A 15160-nucleotide genomic window follows, 5' to 3' on the forward strand; every position below is an offset into this window, starting at 1 on the left:
CTGAAGCTGAGACCAGCAGGTACCTTAATGAGAGCAGGAGGGGGGCTGCTATTGTACGTGCCTTGGAATTATTAAATCAGTTTTACTCCTCATGTCGAAGCAGTTGGAGATTGTTCTCTGTCTTGGCCCCCTCCATATGCTGCTCGGTAATTATCAGGCAGTGAAATGTTACATCTGTACATCTGTTTGTGTGGGGAGGAAATCAAATTAGAAGACTTGTTTATTTTGTGCAGTGAACCACGCAAATAGTAAACTTGGGTTAAACCGAGTTGCAACCATAGTTAGTGTTACACCTGTCTAGTGAAGCTATTAAATCTCACTTACTGTTTGGGACTTGTTTTTCAACGAGCGTGTGTAACTTGTGGCAAGGAAGGGCTGCTTTCTTTTACTTTAATATGTTTTGAAAGTTGGGCATTCGGCGATCTGCAGACTCCACTCAGCTTTATGGTTGATCGATTTACAAGACCAAGACGTGTCCGCACCGCAGAAAATTGGACAGTCTATTAACATGTTACATTTTTTTTGAGAAAGTTACATTTCACTGCGTTCTTGAGCTATAGTTCAGATGTTTCTTTCTGGGGAGAATTCTCAATTCTCACTTGACAAAACATAGTTTTTTTTTTGTTGCAAGTAAAACTAAAACAACAGCCCAAATAAAGTAATTTGTATTCCAAATGTATTCCAAATCTCCATGTAGATGTGGATATTAAAAGTTTGCTTAGTTGCTGGTACAATTCGCTTTCTGTAATGATGGTTTTATTGTGATAATTGACTAACACAATGTATTTATTTGTTTTGTTGTTCTCCACGGAAGCAACAAGATTTCTTCCGGAAAGTACAAATCCCACTTTCTAACCAGACCGATGTTTGCGAGGGGAAAAGCAATGCAGTGAGAAAAAAAAATTCTTTAGTCATTTTAATTTTTTGACAGTAATTGAGGGACTGGCCCCTGCTGTTAACAATTGTCGAACAAAAGGGGGCCTCCCTGCAAACTCCGGAATGAATTCTGAATATGAGCGATTGAGAAAGTTAGGTTTCCATTTTTTTAAATTATAATGGAAATCGGGAGTTTACAGTCGAGCAACTCTGGCATCGCGTCATTTTATGTCACCAATTTGTGCTGCTTTCTTTCCCGTTCTTAAATATATGCTTGGCGCCAGTTTTCCTGCATTTATTTAACAGTTCTGTTGTATGAAGGCCATGTAACTAATATTTGTAGGAATGATCCACAGTGCTGTAATTCTGTGAAAAGGATGCCTTTGGTGTAAAACAGCATTTAATGAAGCAACCTTTTTAAAAGAGAAGTTTAAAAAAATCATGGCACAAATCTTTTCCTTTTTTATTGGGGAAAGAGATGCCATTTACTTTTCTGAATGCTTAAATGAGAATCTTAAAGTTGACAATGAAATAGCGTTTATTTAAATTTGTGCATTAGATATGGGTGTCGCTGGCTAGGCCAGCATTTATTGTCCATTCCTCATTGCCCTCGAGAAGGTGGTGGTGAGCCGCCTTCTTGAACTGCTGCAGTCCATGTGGTACAGGTACACCAACAGTGCTGTTAGGGAGGGAGTTCCAGGATTTTGACCCAGCGACAATGAAGGGACAGCGACACAGTTCCAAGTCAGGATGGTGTGTGACTTGGGGAACTTGCAGATGGTGGTGTTACCATGCGCCTGATGCCGTTGTTCTTCTGGGTGGTAGAGGTTGCGGGTTTGGAAGGTGCTGTCGAAGAAACCTTGGTGAGTTGCTGCAGTGCATCTTGTAGATCTCACTGTTGCCACTGTGTGCTGGTGATGGATAGGGTGCCAATGAAGCGGGCTGCTTTGTCCTTGATGGTATCGAGCTTCTTGAGTGTTGTTGGAGCTGGACTCATTCAGACAAGTGGAGAGTATTCCATCACACTCCTGACTTGTTATTTGTAGATTGCAGTCAGGCTTTGCAGAGTCGGGAAGTGAGTTACTCGCCGCAGAATTCCCAGCCTCTGACCTGCTCTTGTAGCCACAGAATGTGGCTGATCCAGTTAAGTTTCTGGTCAGTGGTAATCACCAGGATGTTGGGGCGGGCGGGTGGGGGGGGGGGGGGGTGGGGGGGGGGGGATTCAGCAATGATAATGCTGTTGAACATCAAGGGTGGATGATTAGATTTTCTGTTGTTGGAGATGGTCATTGCCTGACACTTGTGTGGTGTGAATGTTACTTGCCACTTATCAGCCCAAGCCTGCATGTTGTCCAGATCTTGCTGCAAGGGAGCACTGACTGCTTCAGTATCTGAGGAGTTGCGAATGAAACTGAACACTGTTGAATCATCAGCAAACATCCCCTCTTCTGACCTTATGAATGAGGGAAGGTTACTAATGAAGCAGCTGAAGATGGTTGGGCCTAGGACACTATCCTGAGGAACACCTGCAGTGATGTCCTGGGGCTGAGATGATTGGCCTCTCACAACTACAGCCACCTTCCTTTTGTGCTGGGTATGACTCAACCAGTGGAGAGATTTACCCCCTGATTCCCATTGACTTCAATTTTGCTAGGGCTCCTTGAAAGCACTTAGTCAAATAGTGTCTGGATGTCAAGAGCAGTTACACACGCCTACCTCTGGAATTCAACTCTTTTGTCCAAGTTTGGAATAAGGCTGCAATGATGTCTGGAGCCAAGTGGCCCTGGCAGAACCTAAACTGAGCAGGTTATTGCTGAGTAAGTGCTACTTGAAAGCACTGAGAATGACACCTTCCATTGTTTTGAAGATTGGGAGTAGACTGATGGGGTGGTAAGTGGCTGGATTGGATTTATCCTGCTTTTTGTTGACAGGATATACCTGGGTAATTTTCCACATTGTCAGGTAGATGCCAGTGTTGCAGCTGTACTGGAACAACTTGGCTAAGGGTGCAGATGATTCTGGAGCGCAAGTTTTCTGTAGTACAGCTGGGATGTTGTCAGGGCCCATAGCCTTTTTTGTATCCAGTGCGTTCAGCTGTTTCTTGATATCACATGGAGTGAATCGAATTGGCTGATTACTGGCATCTGTGATGTTGGGAACATCAGAAGGAGGCTGAGATTGATCATCAACTCGGCTGAAGATGGTTGTAAATGCTTCAGCCTTGTTTTTTTGCAGTGGCAGATATATCCTTCAGGGCTTGGCCAGTAGTGCTGCTACCAAGCCACTCTTGGTGATGGTCATTGAAGTCCTCCACCTAGAGTACTTTCTGTGGCCTTGCTGTTCTCGGTGCTTCTTCCAAGTGGTGTTCAACATGAAGGAGCACTGATTCAGCAGTTAAAGGAGGGCAGTAGGCGGGAGGTTTCCTTACTCATGTTTGAACTGATGCCATGAGATTTCATGGATCTGGAATCAATGTTGCGGTCTCCCAGTCCCTCCCCCCTCTTAACTGTATGCCACTGTGCCGCCACCTCTGGTGGGTATGTGCTGCAGGGCATACCAGGGACAGTGATGAAGGAGCCTGGAACATTGGCTATGAAGTATGATTCTGTGAGTATGACTATTCTTGACTGGTCTGTGAGACAGCTCTCCCAATTTTGGCACAAGTCCCCAAAATGTTAGTGAGGAGGACTTTTGCAGGGTTGACTGGGCAGGATGTGCCTTCGTCCCTTCCAGTGCCTAGGTCAGTGCTGAGTGGTCTGCCCAGTTTTATTCTTCGACTTTTCTATAGCGATTTGTTTCAACTGATTGCCGCTTAACTGTCTTCTGAAATGGCCGAGCAAGACAATCACGTTGCCATGGGTCTGGAATTCGAACTCGAGTGTCTGCAGATCATTGTCTGGGCTTCTGGATTACTAGTCCAGTAACATTACCACTATGCTACCATTCCCAGTTTTAATACTGGGACACATTTAATTCCGATTCTGGTAGATCAGCAACTGTGAGCCACCTGCATTTACACTACTAAATCCCAGCTCCCTAATCCTAAGGGAAGCGTTCTCCGGCGGTATTCTAAATGTTGTTTGAAAAAAGTGATAGAAAGACAAAATATTATGGTTGACAGAAATCTGAAATATCAACAGAAAATACTGCAAATACTCAGCCAGTTAGGCTGCATCTGTAGGGAAAGAAAAGGAGTTTTTAAAAATTTCTTTTTGTGGAATGTGGGTGTCACTGGCTAGGCCAGCATTTATTGCCCATTCCTAATTGCCCTTAACTGAGTGGCTTGCTAGGCCATTTCAGAGGGCATTTAAGAGTCAACCACATTGCTGTGGGTCTGGAGTCACATGTAGGCCAGACCAGGTAAGGACAGCAGATTTCCTTCCCTAAAGAACATTCGTGAACCAGATGGGTTTTTACAACAATCGACAATGGTTTTGTGGTCACCATTAGACTAGTTTTTAATTCCAGTTTTATTAATTGAATTCAAATTTCACCATCTGCCATGGTGGGATCCGAACCCATGTTCCCAAAGCAGTAACCTGGGCTCTGGATTACTAGTCCAGTGACATTCCCACTACACCACCATCTCCCCTTAACATTTAACATAAATGTTAACAGTTAACATTTCAGGTCAATGACCTTTTGTCAGGTCGCGGGTGGGTGGGACTAGAAACAAGGAAATGGAGTATAGACTTACTGAGAAAGCACTGGAAATTCTCTCCCTCTGCACCTCCATCCCTTGCCAAGATGGAATGCAGGCCCTTTGATTCTCCCCAAAAAGCAGCCTATCCTGTCCCTGCCCACACTCCTACACCTGGCTGGGATCATTCTCACCTGGGACGACAACTCCCTTTAAGTCTACTCACTCTCTCCAGATCAAAGCCATTGCTAAAGGAATCCAAGGGAGTCCCACATGTTCTACAGAGACAGGTATAGCTGGAAGACATTGTGGGACCTCCTCCATGGCCTCTTCCCCTGTTACATTCCTGATTGTTTTATGAGTGTGGGTGTGAGACTAAGCATGATTACTCTTTCAAAGCCCAGTATGGGTACAAAGACCTGAATGGCCTCTTTCTGTGCTGTAAGTTTCTATGATTCTGTGATAATCTCAACATTTAACTCTCGCTTCTGTTCCCTACCATGATCTCCTACACTGTTCTATGTACAGTGACGTCTTGCATTTATATAATGCCTTTAATAATGGTGGCGGATTAAAATTAAGAGATATGCAAGAGGTCACAATTGGAGGAGTTCAGGAATTTTGAAAGTGGAGGGCCAGAGACACCTAGCCGTTCAAATATATAATTCCCTAAAAATGTGAATCCTGTTAAATAATACATAAAAAGGCCACAGAATTTGGGGTTTTATAAATAGCCTTAGAATACAAAGAATTTGCATTCATGTAGCACATTACACAATCTCAGAATATCCCAAAGCCATGTGTTGTCATTACTGTAATGTGCTCAGTATTGCATTGAAGTTTCAGACTAGATTATGGGTTCAAGTCTCTGAAGTAGAATTTGAACTGATGACCTTAAGAAATGATCAAAGTAGACAATTATAGCTGTAGCTTGATATTTTTTCTGCATATTGCAAGCCCTTTGTATTCCCGGTTATTTGTGTATCATTTATTATTTTTCCTTCAGAAATAGAAAACTTCCTTTCAGAGGAAGAATGTAAACTGGTTATCCATCTCGCAAAGTTGAAGGGTCTCCAGGAGAGTCAGATTATGCCTTCTGACCTTCAGCAGGAGGCCATTGATGAGATGGATATCAGCAAGGAGGAAATCTTCAACTTGCTTGACTACAATCAAGATGGACAGCTACAGATGAAAGAGGTATATAAATTTATTCAGGGACGGTACCTCACTGTTCTGTAGGTATTGTGGCTTTTAAAGTAATTTATAGCTCCGAGCTATTGGTGAACTTTTGCTTATCAAGTTCCAGGCTACTTGTGCTGGAAGTAGTCAGAGTCAGCATTATGTACTCCCAGTATACAAAATTATGAGGGGTATAGATAGGGTAGATAAGAAGAAACATTTTCGCTTAGCAGAGGTGTCAATAACCAGGGGACATAGATTTAAGGTAAGGGGCAGAAGGTTTAGAGGGGATTTGAGGAAAACATTTTTCACCCAGAGGGTGGTTGGAATCTGGAACACACTGCCTGGAGGGGTGGTAGAGGCAGGAATCCTCACAACATTTAAGAAGTATTTAGATGAGCACTTGAAACACCATAGCATACAAGGCTACGGGCCAAGTGCTGGAAAATGGGATTAGATAGGTTGGCATGGACACGATGGCTGAAGGGCCTGTTTCTGCGCTGTATAACTCTATGACTGAGTAGGTATAACATTGATCAGGTACAAGACAAAGCTCTCGCCATATCTCACAAGAGAATTCCCTACCATTTTCCATTTCCCACATCAGCCATCCGGTGGGCCTCTGAGTAAGTTTGCCATTTAGGCCCCTTGGAACTGTATTGACACTAGTCAAACCCACTTTACAAAGGACTTTTGTAGCAGACACAAACAGGAGACCTTTATCACTGGAGTGAGGGCTACATTTTTACTCAGTCTAAGGGTGTAACAATGTCATATTTCTAACATTCTGATACATGGTTAGGGGGATAGATGAGCATTTCTTTAACTGTCGTCCTGAGTCCTGCATGATGTGTTGCTTCCCTAGTGCCAGGATAATTAGGGAAGGGTGCAGAATATTCTGCAGGAGGAAGGGAGTGAGCTTTAAGTTGTGGTACTTGTCGGTACCAACGACATAGAGGGAACAGGTATTGAGGTCCTACAGTCAGATTTTCAGGAGCTAGGAATGAAGTTAAAGAGTAGGACCTTGAAGGTAGTAATCTCTGGATTACTGCCAGTGCCATGCGCTAGCGAGAGTAGAAATACAAAGATAGGGAAGATCAGTGTGTGGTTTGAGGCATGGTGCAGGAGGGAGGGCTTCAGGTTCTTGGGACATTGAACATAAGAAATAGGAGCAGGAATAGGCCATTCAGCCCCTCAAGCCTGCCCCGCCATTCAATAAGATCATGGCTGATCTGTCCCAGGCCTCAACTCCCCTTTCGGGCCTGCTCCGCCTAACCCTCGACTCCCCAAGATTTCAAAAATCTATCTACCTCCTCCTTAAATACATTTAGTGATCTAGCCTCCACAACTCTCTGAGGCAGAGAATTCCAGAAGTCACCACACTCTGAGAGAAGAAATTCCTTTGCATCTCAGTTTTAAATGTGTTCCCCCTTATTCTGTAACTATGTTCCCTAGTTCAAGATTCCCCTACTAGTGGAAACATTTTCTCAAATCTACCCTGTCAAGCCCCCTTAAAATCTTATATGTTTCTATAAGATCACCTCTCATTCTTCTAAACTCCAATGAATAAAGGCCTAATCTGTTTAGCCTTTCTTGATAAGACAATCTCTTCCTTCCAGGAATCAGCCTGGTGAGCCTTTTCTGAACTGCCTCCAATGATAGTACATCCTTCTGTAAATACGGAGACCAAAACTGTACGCAGTACTCCAGGTGTGGCCTCACCAACACCCTGTACAGTTGTAACAAGACTTCCCTGTTTCTAAACTCTAACCCCCTAGCAATAAAGGCCAAAATTCCATTTGCCTTCCTAATTACTTGCTGCACCTGCATGCTAACCTTTTGTGTTTCATGCACAACAACACCCAGCTCCCTCTGTACTGCAGTATTTTGTAGTCTTTCTCCAGGGGCGGCACAGTGGCGCAGTGGTTAGCACCGCAGCCTCACAGCTCCAGGGACCCGGGTTCGATTCCGGGTACTGCCTGTGTGGAGTTTGCAAGTTCTCCCTGTGTCTGTGTGGGTTTTCTCCGGGTGCTCCGGTTTCCTCCCACAAGCCAAAAGACTTGCAGGTTGATAGGTAAATTGGCCATTATAAATTGTCACTAGTATAGGTAGGTGGTAGGGAAATATAGGGACAGGTGGGGATGTTTGGTAGGAATATGGGATTAGTGTAGGATTAGTATAAATGTGTGGTTGATGTTCGGCACAGACTCGGTGGGCTGAAGGGCCTGTTTCAGTGCTGTATCTCTAAGCTAAATAATCTGCTTTTTTATTCTTCCTGCCAAAGTGGATGACTTCACACTTTCCCACTTTAAACCCCATCTGCCAAGTTTTTGCCCACTCACTTAACCTATCTATATCCCTTTGCAGAGTCTTTGTGTCCTCATCACAACATGCCTTCCCACATATTTTTGTATTAATAGCAAATTTGGATCTACATTCTGTCCCTTCCTCTAAGTCATTAATATAGATAGGAAAGCCAAAGACTTGCAGGTTGATAGGTAAATTGGCCATTGTAAATAGCCCCTAGTGTAGGTAGGTGGTAGGAGAATGGTGGTGATGTGGTAGGGAATATGGGATTAATGTAGGATTAGTATAAATGGGTGGTTGTTGGTTGGCACAGACTCGGTGGGCCGAAGGGCCTGTTTCAGTGCTGTATCTCAAAAAAAAAAAGTTGAGGCCGTAGGACCGATCTTTGTGGCACCCCACTAGTTACGACTTTCCAACCTGAAAAAGACCCATTGATCCCGACTCTCTGCTTTCTGTGTGTTAGCCAATCCTCGATCCATGCCAACACATTACCCCTAATACCCTGAGCACTTATTTTGTGCAATAACCTTTTATGTGGCACCTTATCAAACGCCTTCTGAAAATCCAAAGACACTACATCTACTGGTTCCCCTTTATCCACTCTACTTGTTATATCTTCAAAGAACTCTAACAAATTTGTCAAACATTATTTCCCTTTCATAAAACCATGTTGACTCTGTTTGCATTATGTTTTTCTAAATGTCCTGCTATTTCTTCCTTAATAATGGAACATTGGGAACAGCTCTGGGGCAGGAGGCAAATATTTAAAAGGGACAGGTTGCACCTCAACAGCACTGGAACCATTGTGTTCATGGGGAGGTTCACTAGTGTATTTGGGGAGGGTTTAAACTAAATTGGCAGGGGGATGGGCACCAGCATATAGAAGTAGAAAAGAGGAATAAGGTGCATAAAAGAGTGAGAATGTTGGATGGTACTAGAGAAGAAAGTAGTACCATATTAGATAGGAGCAGACCAAGAAGGACTACAAGGAATACAAAGACAGGTTTAGAATGCATGTATGTAAATACAAAACGTGTGGTGAATAAGGTTGATGAGCTACAATTACAAATAGCTGTGTGGGAATAAGATGTGACAATAATGGAAGCGTGTCTTAAAAATGGTGAGGATTGAGCACATAAGAATACAAAACGCTCAGAAAAGATAGAAAAGAAGGAGAAAAGGGAGGTTGAGTGGCAGGAGCCATTAGGGAAAACATTGTAGTGTTAGAAAGGGAGGATGTCCTTTAGGGTGCAAAGACAAAATCCATTTGGTTAGAGTTGCAAAAAAGGGTACGATCACCCTACTAGGCGTATTTTATAGGCGTCCAAATAGTGTGAGAGAGAGAGGAGCAAATCTGCAGGGAAATCACAAGAGATGTGCAAGAACTATAGAGTGGTGATATTGGGGCACTTTAATTACCTAACTATCGATCGGGATAATTTTAGAGTAAAGGGTAAGGAGGGGGTGGAATTCTGAAACGTGTTCAGGAGAACGTCCTTGAACAGTATGTTCTTTGGTCCAACTATGAAGGAGACATTACTAAATCTTGTGCTGGGGAATGAGGTGGGCCAAGTGGACCAAGTCTCTGTGGGGGAACACTTTGGTAAGAGTGATCATCATATCATAAGGTTTGGATTAGTTATGGAGAAGAGAACAGAACAATCTAAAGGAGAGCTTCTAAATTGGAAGAGGGCTGACTTCAATGGGATGAGGAGGGGATCTAGCCAGGGTAAAATGGAACAAAAGATTGACAGGAAAAATGGTAAGGAGGAGATGTTTCAGCTACGTAGATTCCAACAATGATGAAAGGTAAGAGAACCAAAGACAAGGCTCTTGGATGACGAGGGCAATTGAGAATATAATGAAACAAAAAAAAAGAGTGTATGATGCATATCAGGTGAATTCTCCAAGTGAGAACCAGGCCAAATACAGTAAGTTGAGAGGGGAAGTGAAGAGGAAAATAAGACTGGCAAAGAGAGAATATGAGAACAGAATACCAGTTAACATAAAAGGAAACACAAAAATCTTCTATCAGCAGGTCGTAAAAGGTGGGGTGGGCCTATTAGAGAAAAAGAGGGTGATATATGCTTAGAGGCGCAGAACAAGGCTAGAACATGTAATGAATACTTTGTATTGGTGTTCACTGAGGAAGTGGATGCGGACAAAATATCGGTAGAAGCAGAGATGTTAGAGGTAATGGATGGGATGAAAATTGATAGGAAAGATGTACTGGAAAGGCTGGCTACCTGTACAGTGGATAAGTCTCCTTGTCTGGATGGCTTGCATCCCAGATCACTAAAGGAAGTGGGAGTGGAGATCACGGAAGGTCTTGCCAATCTTCCTGGATACGGGGAAGGTGGCTGAGGATTTGAGACTGGCAAATGCAACACCCTTTTTCAAAAAAGGTGAAAGGACATTCTTAGTAACTACAGGCTGGTCAGTTTAACATCAGTGGTGGGCAAGGTTTTGGAAACAATAATCAGAGAAAAAATCAACAGGCTGTTGGAGAAGTTTGAGTTAATTAAGGAGAGCCAGCACAGATTTGTAAAAGGCAGATCGTGCTTGACTAATCTAATTGAATTTTTTGATGGAGTGATGGAGAAGTTTGAGGAAGGGAAATCAATGGATGTTGCCTATATGAATTTTAAGAAAGCGTTTGAAAAGTACCACATAACAGGCTGGTTACCAAAATTGAGGCTCATGGAATAGGAGGGTCAGTGTCAGCTTGGATAAAAAATTGGCTTAAGGACAGAAAACAGCGAATCATGGTAAATGGTTGTTTTTCAAACTGGAGGATGGTAGGCAGTGGTGTTCTCCTTGGTTCTATCCTAGGACCACTGCTTTTTGTGATTATATATAAATGATTTGGATATTGGAATACAAAGTAAAATTTCAAAGTTTGCCAGTGATGTCAAACGTGGAGTGAGGATGATACCAATCGTCTGCAACAGGACATAGATAGGCCAGCAGAATGGGCAGATGGAATTTCTTAGAGATGTGTGAGGTGATGCATTTTGGCAGAAGGCAATATAGACTAATTGTACAAGGACAGAGGGACCTGGGGGTTCATACTCATAGATCTTTGAAGGTGGCACGACATACTGAGAGAGTAGTTAGCAAATCATACGGGATCTTGGGCTTCATAATTAGAAGTATTTGGTACAAAAGCAGGGAAGGTATGCTGAACCTTTATAAAGCTCTGGTTAGGCCACAACTAGACTATTGCATCTAGTTCTGGTCACCATGCTTTAGGAAGGATATGAGGGTCTTTGAGAGGGTGCAAAGGAGATTTACCAGAATGGTTCCAGGGATGAGGGATTTTAGCTACAAGGTTAGGCTGCAGAAGCTGGTGGTGTTTTCCTTGGAACAAAGGAAATTGCAGGGAGATTTGATAGAGGTGTACAAGATTGACAGGTTTAGATAAAGTAGACAAAGAGTAGCTGTTCCGTTTAGCTGATGGTACAAGGACTAGGAGACACAAATTTAAGATCTTGGGCAAGAGATGGAGGGGTATGTGAGGAAGAACCTTTTTAAGCAGTGAGTTTTAATGACCTGGAACTCACTGCCTACGAGGGTGATGGAAGTGGAGATGATGAATGACTTCAAAAGGAAATTGGATGGGCACTTGAGGGAAATAAACTTGCAGCGCTACAGGGATACACTGGGGGAATGAGACTGATTGGATTACTCTACTGAGAGCCGGCATGGACTCAACAGAAAGAAGGAGTCCATTCGGCCCATTATGACTCCGATATGATGGGTCCAATTGTATGAAAACTCAGAATTAGATATATACATCTTGCATAAATAATACTTACTTCCTCTTGTGTGAATTGTTCCACAGAATGAAGCCAGTGTTTGAAAGTCACATGGCTAAGGTTCAACCAATAGCTTCCTCTGTTAAACAAATAAGTGGTGAAAAGGGAGCAGTATAAATGTTAGGATTAAATTGAACTGTATAATTTTGTCTTACTGAACATTTCCTTCGGATTATCCAAATCCCCAAAGAAAGTTTCTGATAGCCGAATATCTGTCTGTGGTGCCAATTTGACAATGGTACTTGTTTAGCCATTGCTCGGGTCACTACACATGAAGAAAAAAATCCTGGAACCTTTTCTTGCAACTGCTCTGTCTCCTTGATTTCATTTGGTCTTTCCGTGACTACTGGAGAAGGTACTACCTTCGCTTGGGCCACATCATTCCCCAGGAGTAGGCCAACTCTGTCTACAGGCAAACTATGGACAACTCCTACAGTTCCAGTTCCAGACATTAGGTTACACTCCTGGGTCACCCAATACAAAGGTATGGCTATATACTCCCCGCCAATACCATTCACTAAAACCTTGGCATTCGATGCGCTCGCTGGTCGAAAAGTCATGCCTTTCCCCAGCAAAAGAGTTTGGATGGCTCCTGTATCCCTAAGTATAACTATATATTTACCTGCCTCACTTGAGGGATAGAAAGTTACTTTTCCTTTTAACAAGAATTCCCTGTAGCTCTCAGGTACCTTGTTCACCTTCCCCGCACTCTCAGTGGTGTTTATACTTGACCTTATAGCTGCAGTCAGAGCTACAGCTTGCTCTGTTGTACTCCTGGTCAGGGTCCCTTTCTCTGCATTGGCCTTGTGTACCCCAATAAGCCCCATGGGTTTACCCTGCAAATTCCAGCAAGCTGCATGAAGTTGTCTCACCTTGTGGCAATGGAAACACTTAGGCTTTCGGACCTCACTTTCACTCTCAGCAACTTCCTTTCTGGCATGAGGAGGAGATCCCGGTATGTTCCCGGCTGTCCCTTCTTGTCTCTGGCTGCTTGCCTTCCTTTCACCCTCCCACCTTCTATTCTTCCCGGGTTTGTGGGGGTGACAGAAAAGGGTTTGGGCTTGTAAACAAGTTTGTAATCATCAGCGATCTCAGCTCCCTGTCTGGCTGTTGAAACCTTCTGGTTCTCTATATGGATTCTTAATACCGGAGGGAGTGAATTTTTAAATTCTTCCCCTAAGGGTCTCATATGTGCCCTCTACCTTTAGTGTCCGCATCCAACTACCAAAGTTAATTTGCTTTACTCTCTCGAATTCTATATAAGTCTGCCCAGGCTGTTTCTGGAGGTTTGGAAATTTCTGCCTGTAAGCTTTAGGGACCAACTCATAAACAGCAAGAATAGCCTTTTTTGCCATCTCATAATCTTCAGAAGCCTCCTCAGAAAGCATGGCATAAACTACATGAGCTCTGCCAATCAACCTTCTTTGCATGAGCAGTGTCCAGTCGGCCACCTCATCTGTTTAGCTAGCTTTTCAAAAGAAGTGAAAAATGCCTCTATGTCCCTTTCCTCAAGGAGGGCTTGCACAAATTTAAATAGCTCGCCACTGGATCCTGGGTTGGAGTCAAGTCTTTCTCCACCCGAATTTTCAATGCAGTCAAGGGCATCCTTTTTTCTATTTCCAACTTTCTTATCTTTCTCTTTTTCCTCTTTCTTTCTTCTCTTTCTCTCGCCCTTTCTCTCTCCTGCCACTCTGCTTGCACCCTTTGAAATGTGCTGTCTTTTTCCTTTTCCTCTCTTTCTCTTGCCCTTTCCTCTCTTTCTCTTGCCCTTTCCTCTCTTTCTCTTGCCCTTTCCTCTCTTTCTCTTGCCCTTTCCTCTCTTTCTCTTGCCCTTTCCTCTCTTTCTCTTGCCCTTTCCTCTCTTTCTCTTGCCCTTTCCTCTCTTTCTCTTGCCCTTTCCTCTCTTTCTCTTGCCCTTTCCTCTCTTTCTCTTGCCCTTTCCTCTCTTTCTCTTGCCCTTTCCTCTCTTTCTTCCTTTTTCTCACTCCCTTTCTCTGTCCTGAAATTCTAGCTCTAACCTCTTCATGTCTAACTGAATCTGTGCCAGTGTTACCTTGTCTTCTTCTGATTCTACTCGTCCCTCTGGCTCTTTCACTTCAATCTTCAGCTGTCTGGCCACTAGGCTCTGGATTTCAGCCCTCCTAGCTTTCAGTCTGATATCCAACTTCAAATGCGCCGCCATGCTTGACCGCTCATCAATGGGCAATGCCTTTAAAGAATCATAATCTATTCCAGACTGCTGCACAGACACAATTGCATTAAAAGTAACCATTTTGGTAGTGTATGCTTTGCTCTAATATACAAGAAACCTGGCGTTTTTCTTTTACCCCTTTTCAATATTATTACCCTGCTTACAATTGCATTTCATTGGCTTTGGGTTATCCCGGACCGAGCCTCCAATTGTATGTTGTGACTGAGGATGGAGGAGTGCACTGTCTTTCTCTTTACCCAGTTACCAATATGGCCTATTATATTCTTTATTCTAGTTTCAGAATAAAAATCCGGTAACCAGGTTTCTTTAATAAATGACAAAATTGTTAACTTATTATAAAACAAGTCGCATTCAATAAGAATGCAAACCTATTAACACTCAGGTTGAAATATGAAAATATAAATATATTTCCTTCCAAGTAGCCCAACACACACGTGTGCTTACACACTGGGTTAAAGACAAAAATAAAGAAGCTTTCTCTGCAGAGATCAACTTTACAAAAAAAAAGTACTTTGGCCAAATACTACGTAATTCTTGAAGAAAAAGGATAAGATATGGATTGTTCCAGATGGTTCTATGGTCTGGTGTCCAGGTACATGCAGATGGTTGTTGCTAGACACATGCGGTGGTCACTGTGATCTTTTCAGAAGCTGCTCGTTCAGGATATGTTGAGCGATAGTCTTGCAGAAGCTTCTCAGGAGAAATACTGCATCAGTTTCTCCAGTTCTCACACTAGATTCGCGAGGTTTATCAGAGAGGTGGAACAGGTTGAGCTGGTAGCCTCTGTCTCTCAGCAGGCTGACACCCTAACTGAACTCTAAACAATATCCAAAAATGAAACCAACTCTTGACCACCATAAATCTGGACATGTCACTTCTCTGCAAATAACTCCGATAGCCAGCAATGCTCTTGCTGTTTGCTTGACTTAAGACATGTGACTTCCAGTAGGTGTTTTTAAAAAAAATAAAGTTCCATGTGTCCTTCCAGTGACCCTGTTTTTTAAAAAAAAAGTCCAGCATCTGCTCAGATATTTCTACAGGCTTTTGAACACAAGTCCTCAAAAAATATCAAAAATGGAAGCACCTTCATAACACCATTAAGAAGTATTTGTTGATGTATTTGAGTGG

The 15160-nt window shown here is 43.0% G+C and overlaps 1 protein-coding gene across 1 annotated transcript in view; it reads left to right on the plus strand.

The window, feature by feature from the left end:
* The window catches only part of p4htmb (prolyl 4-hydroxylase, transmembrane b), a 62839-nt gene that overhangs the window by 19331 nt on the left and 28348 nt on the right, over positions 1-15160 (plus strand). Inside the window, exon 3 of the mRNA XM_068052124.1 lies at positions 5523-5713. Within this exon, the coding sequence (XP_067908225.1) occupies positions 5523-5713 (191 nt within the window). The remainder of the gene's footprint in view (positions 1-5522; positions 5714-15160) is intronic.

This window comes from Heterodontus francisci, chromosome 19, assembly GCF_036365525.1.
Source record: "Heterodontus francisci isolate sHetFra1 chromosome 19, sHetFra1.hap1, whole genome shotgun sequence".
Taxonomy (NCBI): domain Eukaryota; kingdom Metazoa; phylum Chordata; class Chondrichthyes; order Heterodontiformes; family Heterodontidae; genus Heterodontus; species Heterodontus francisci.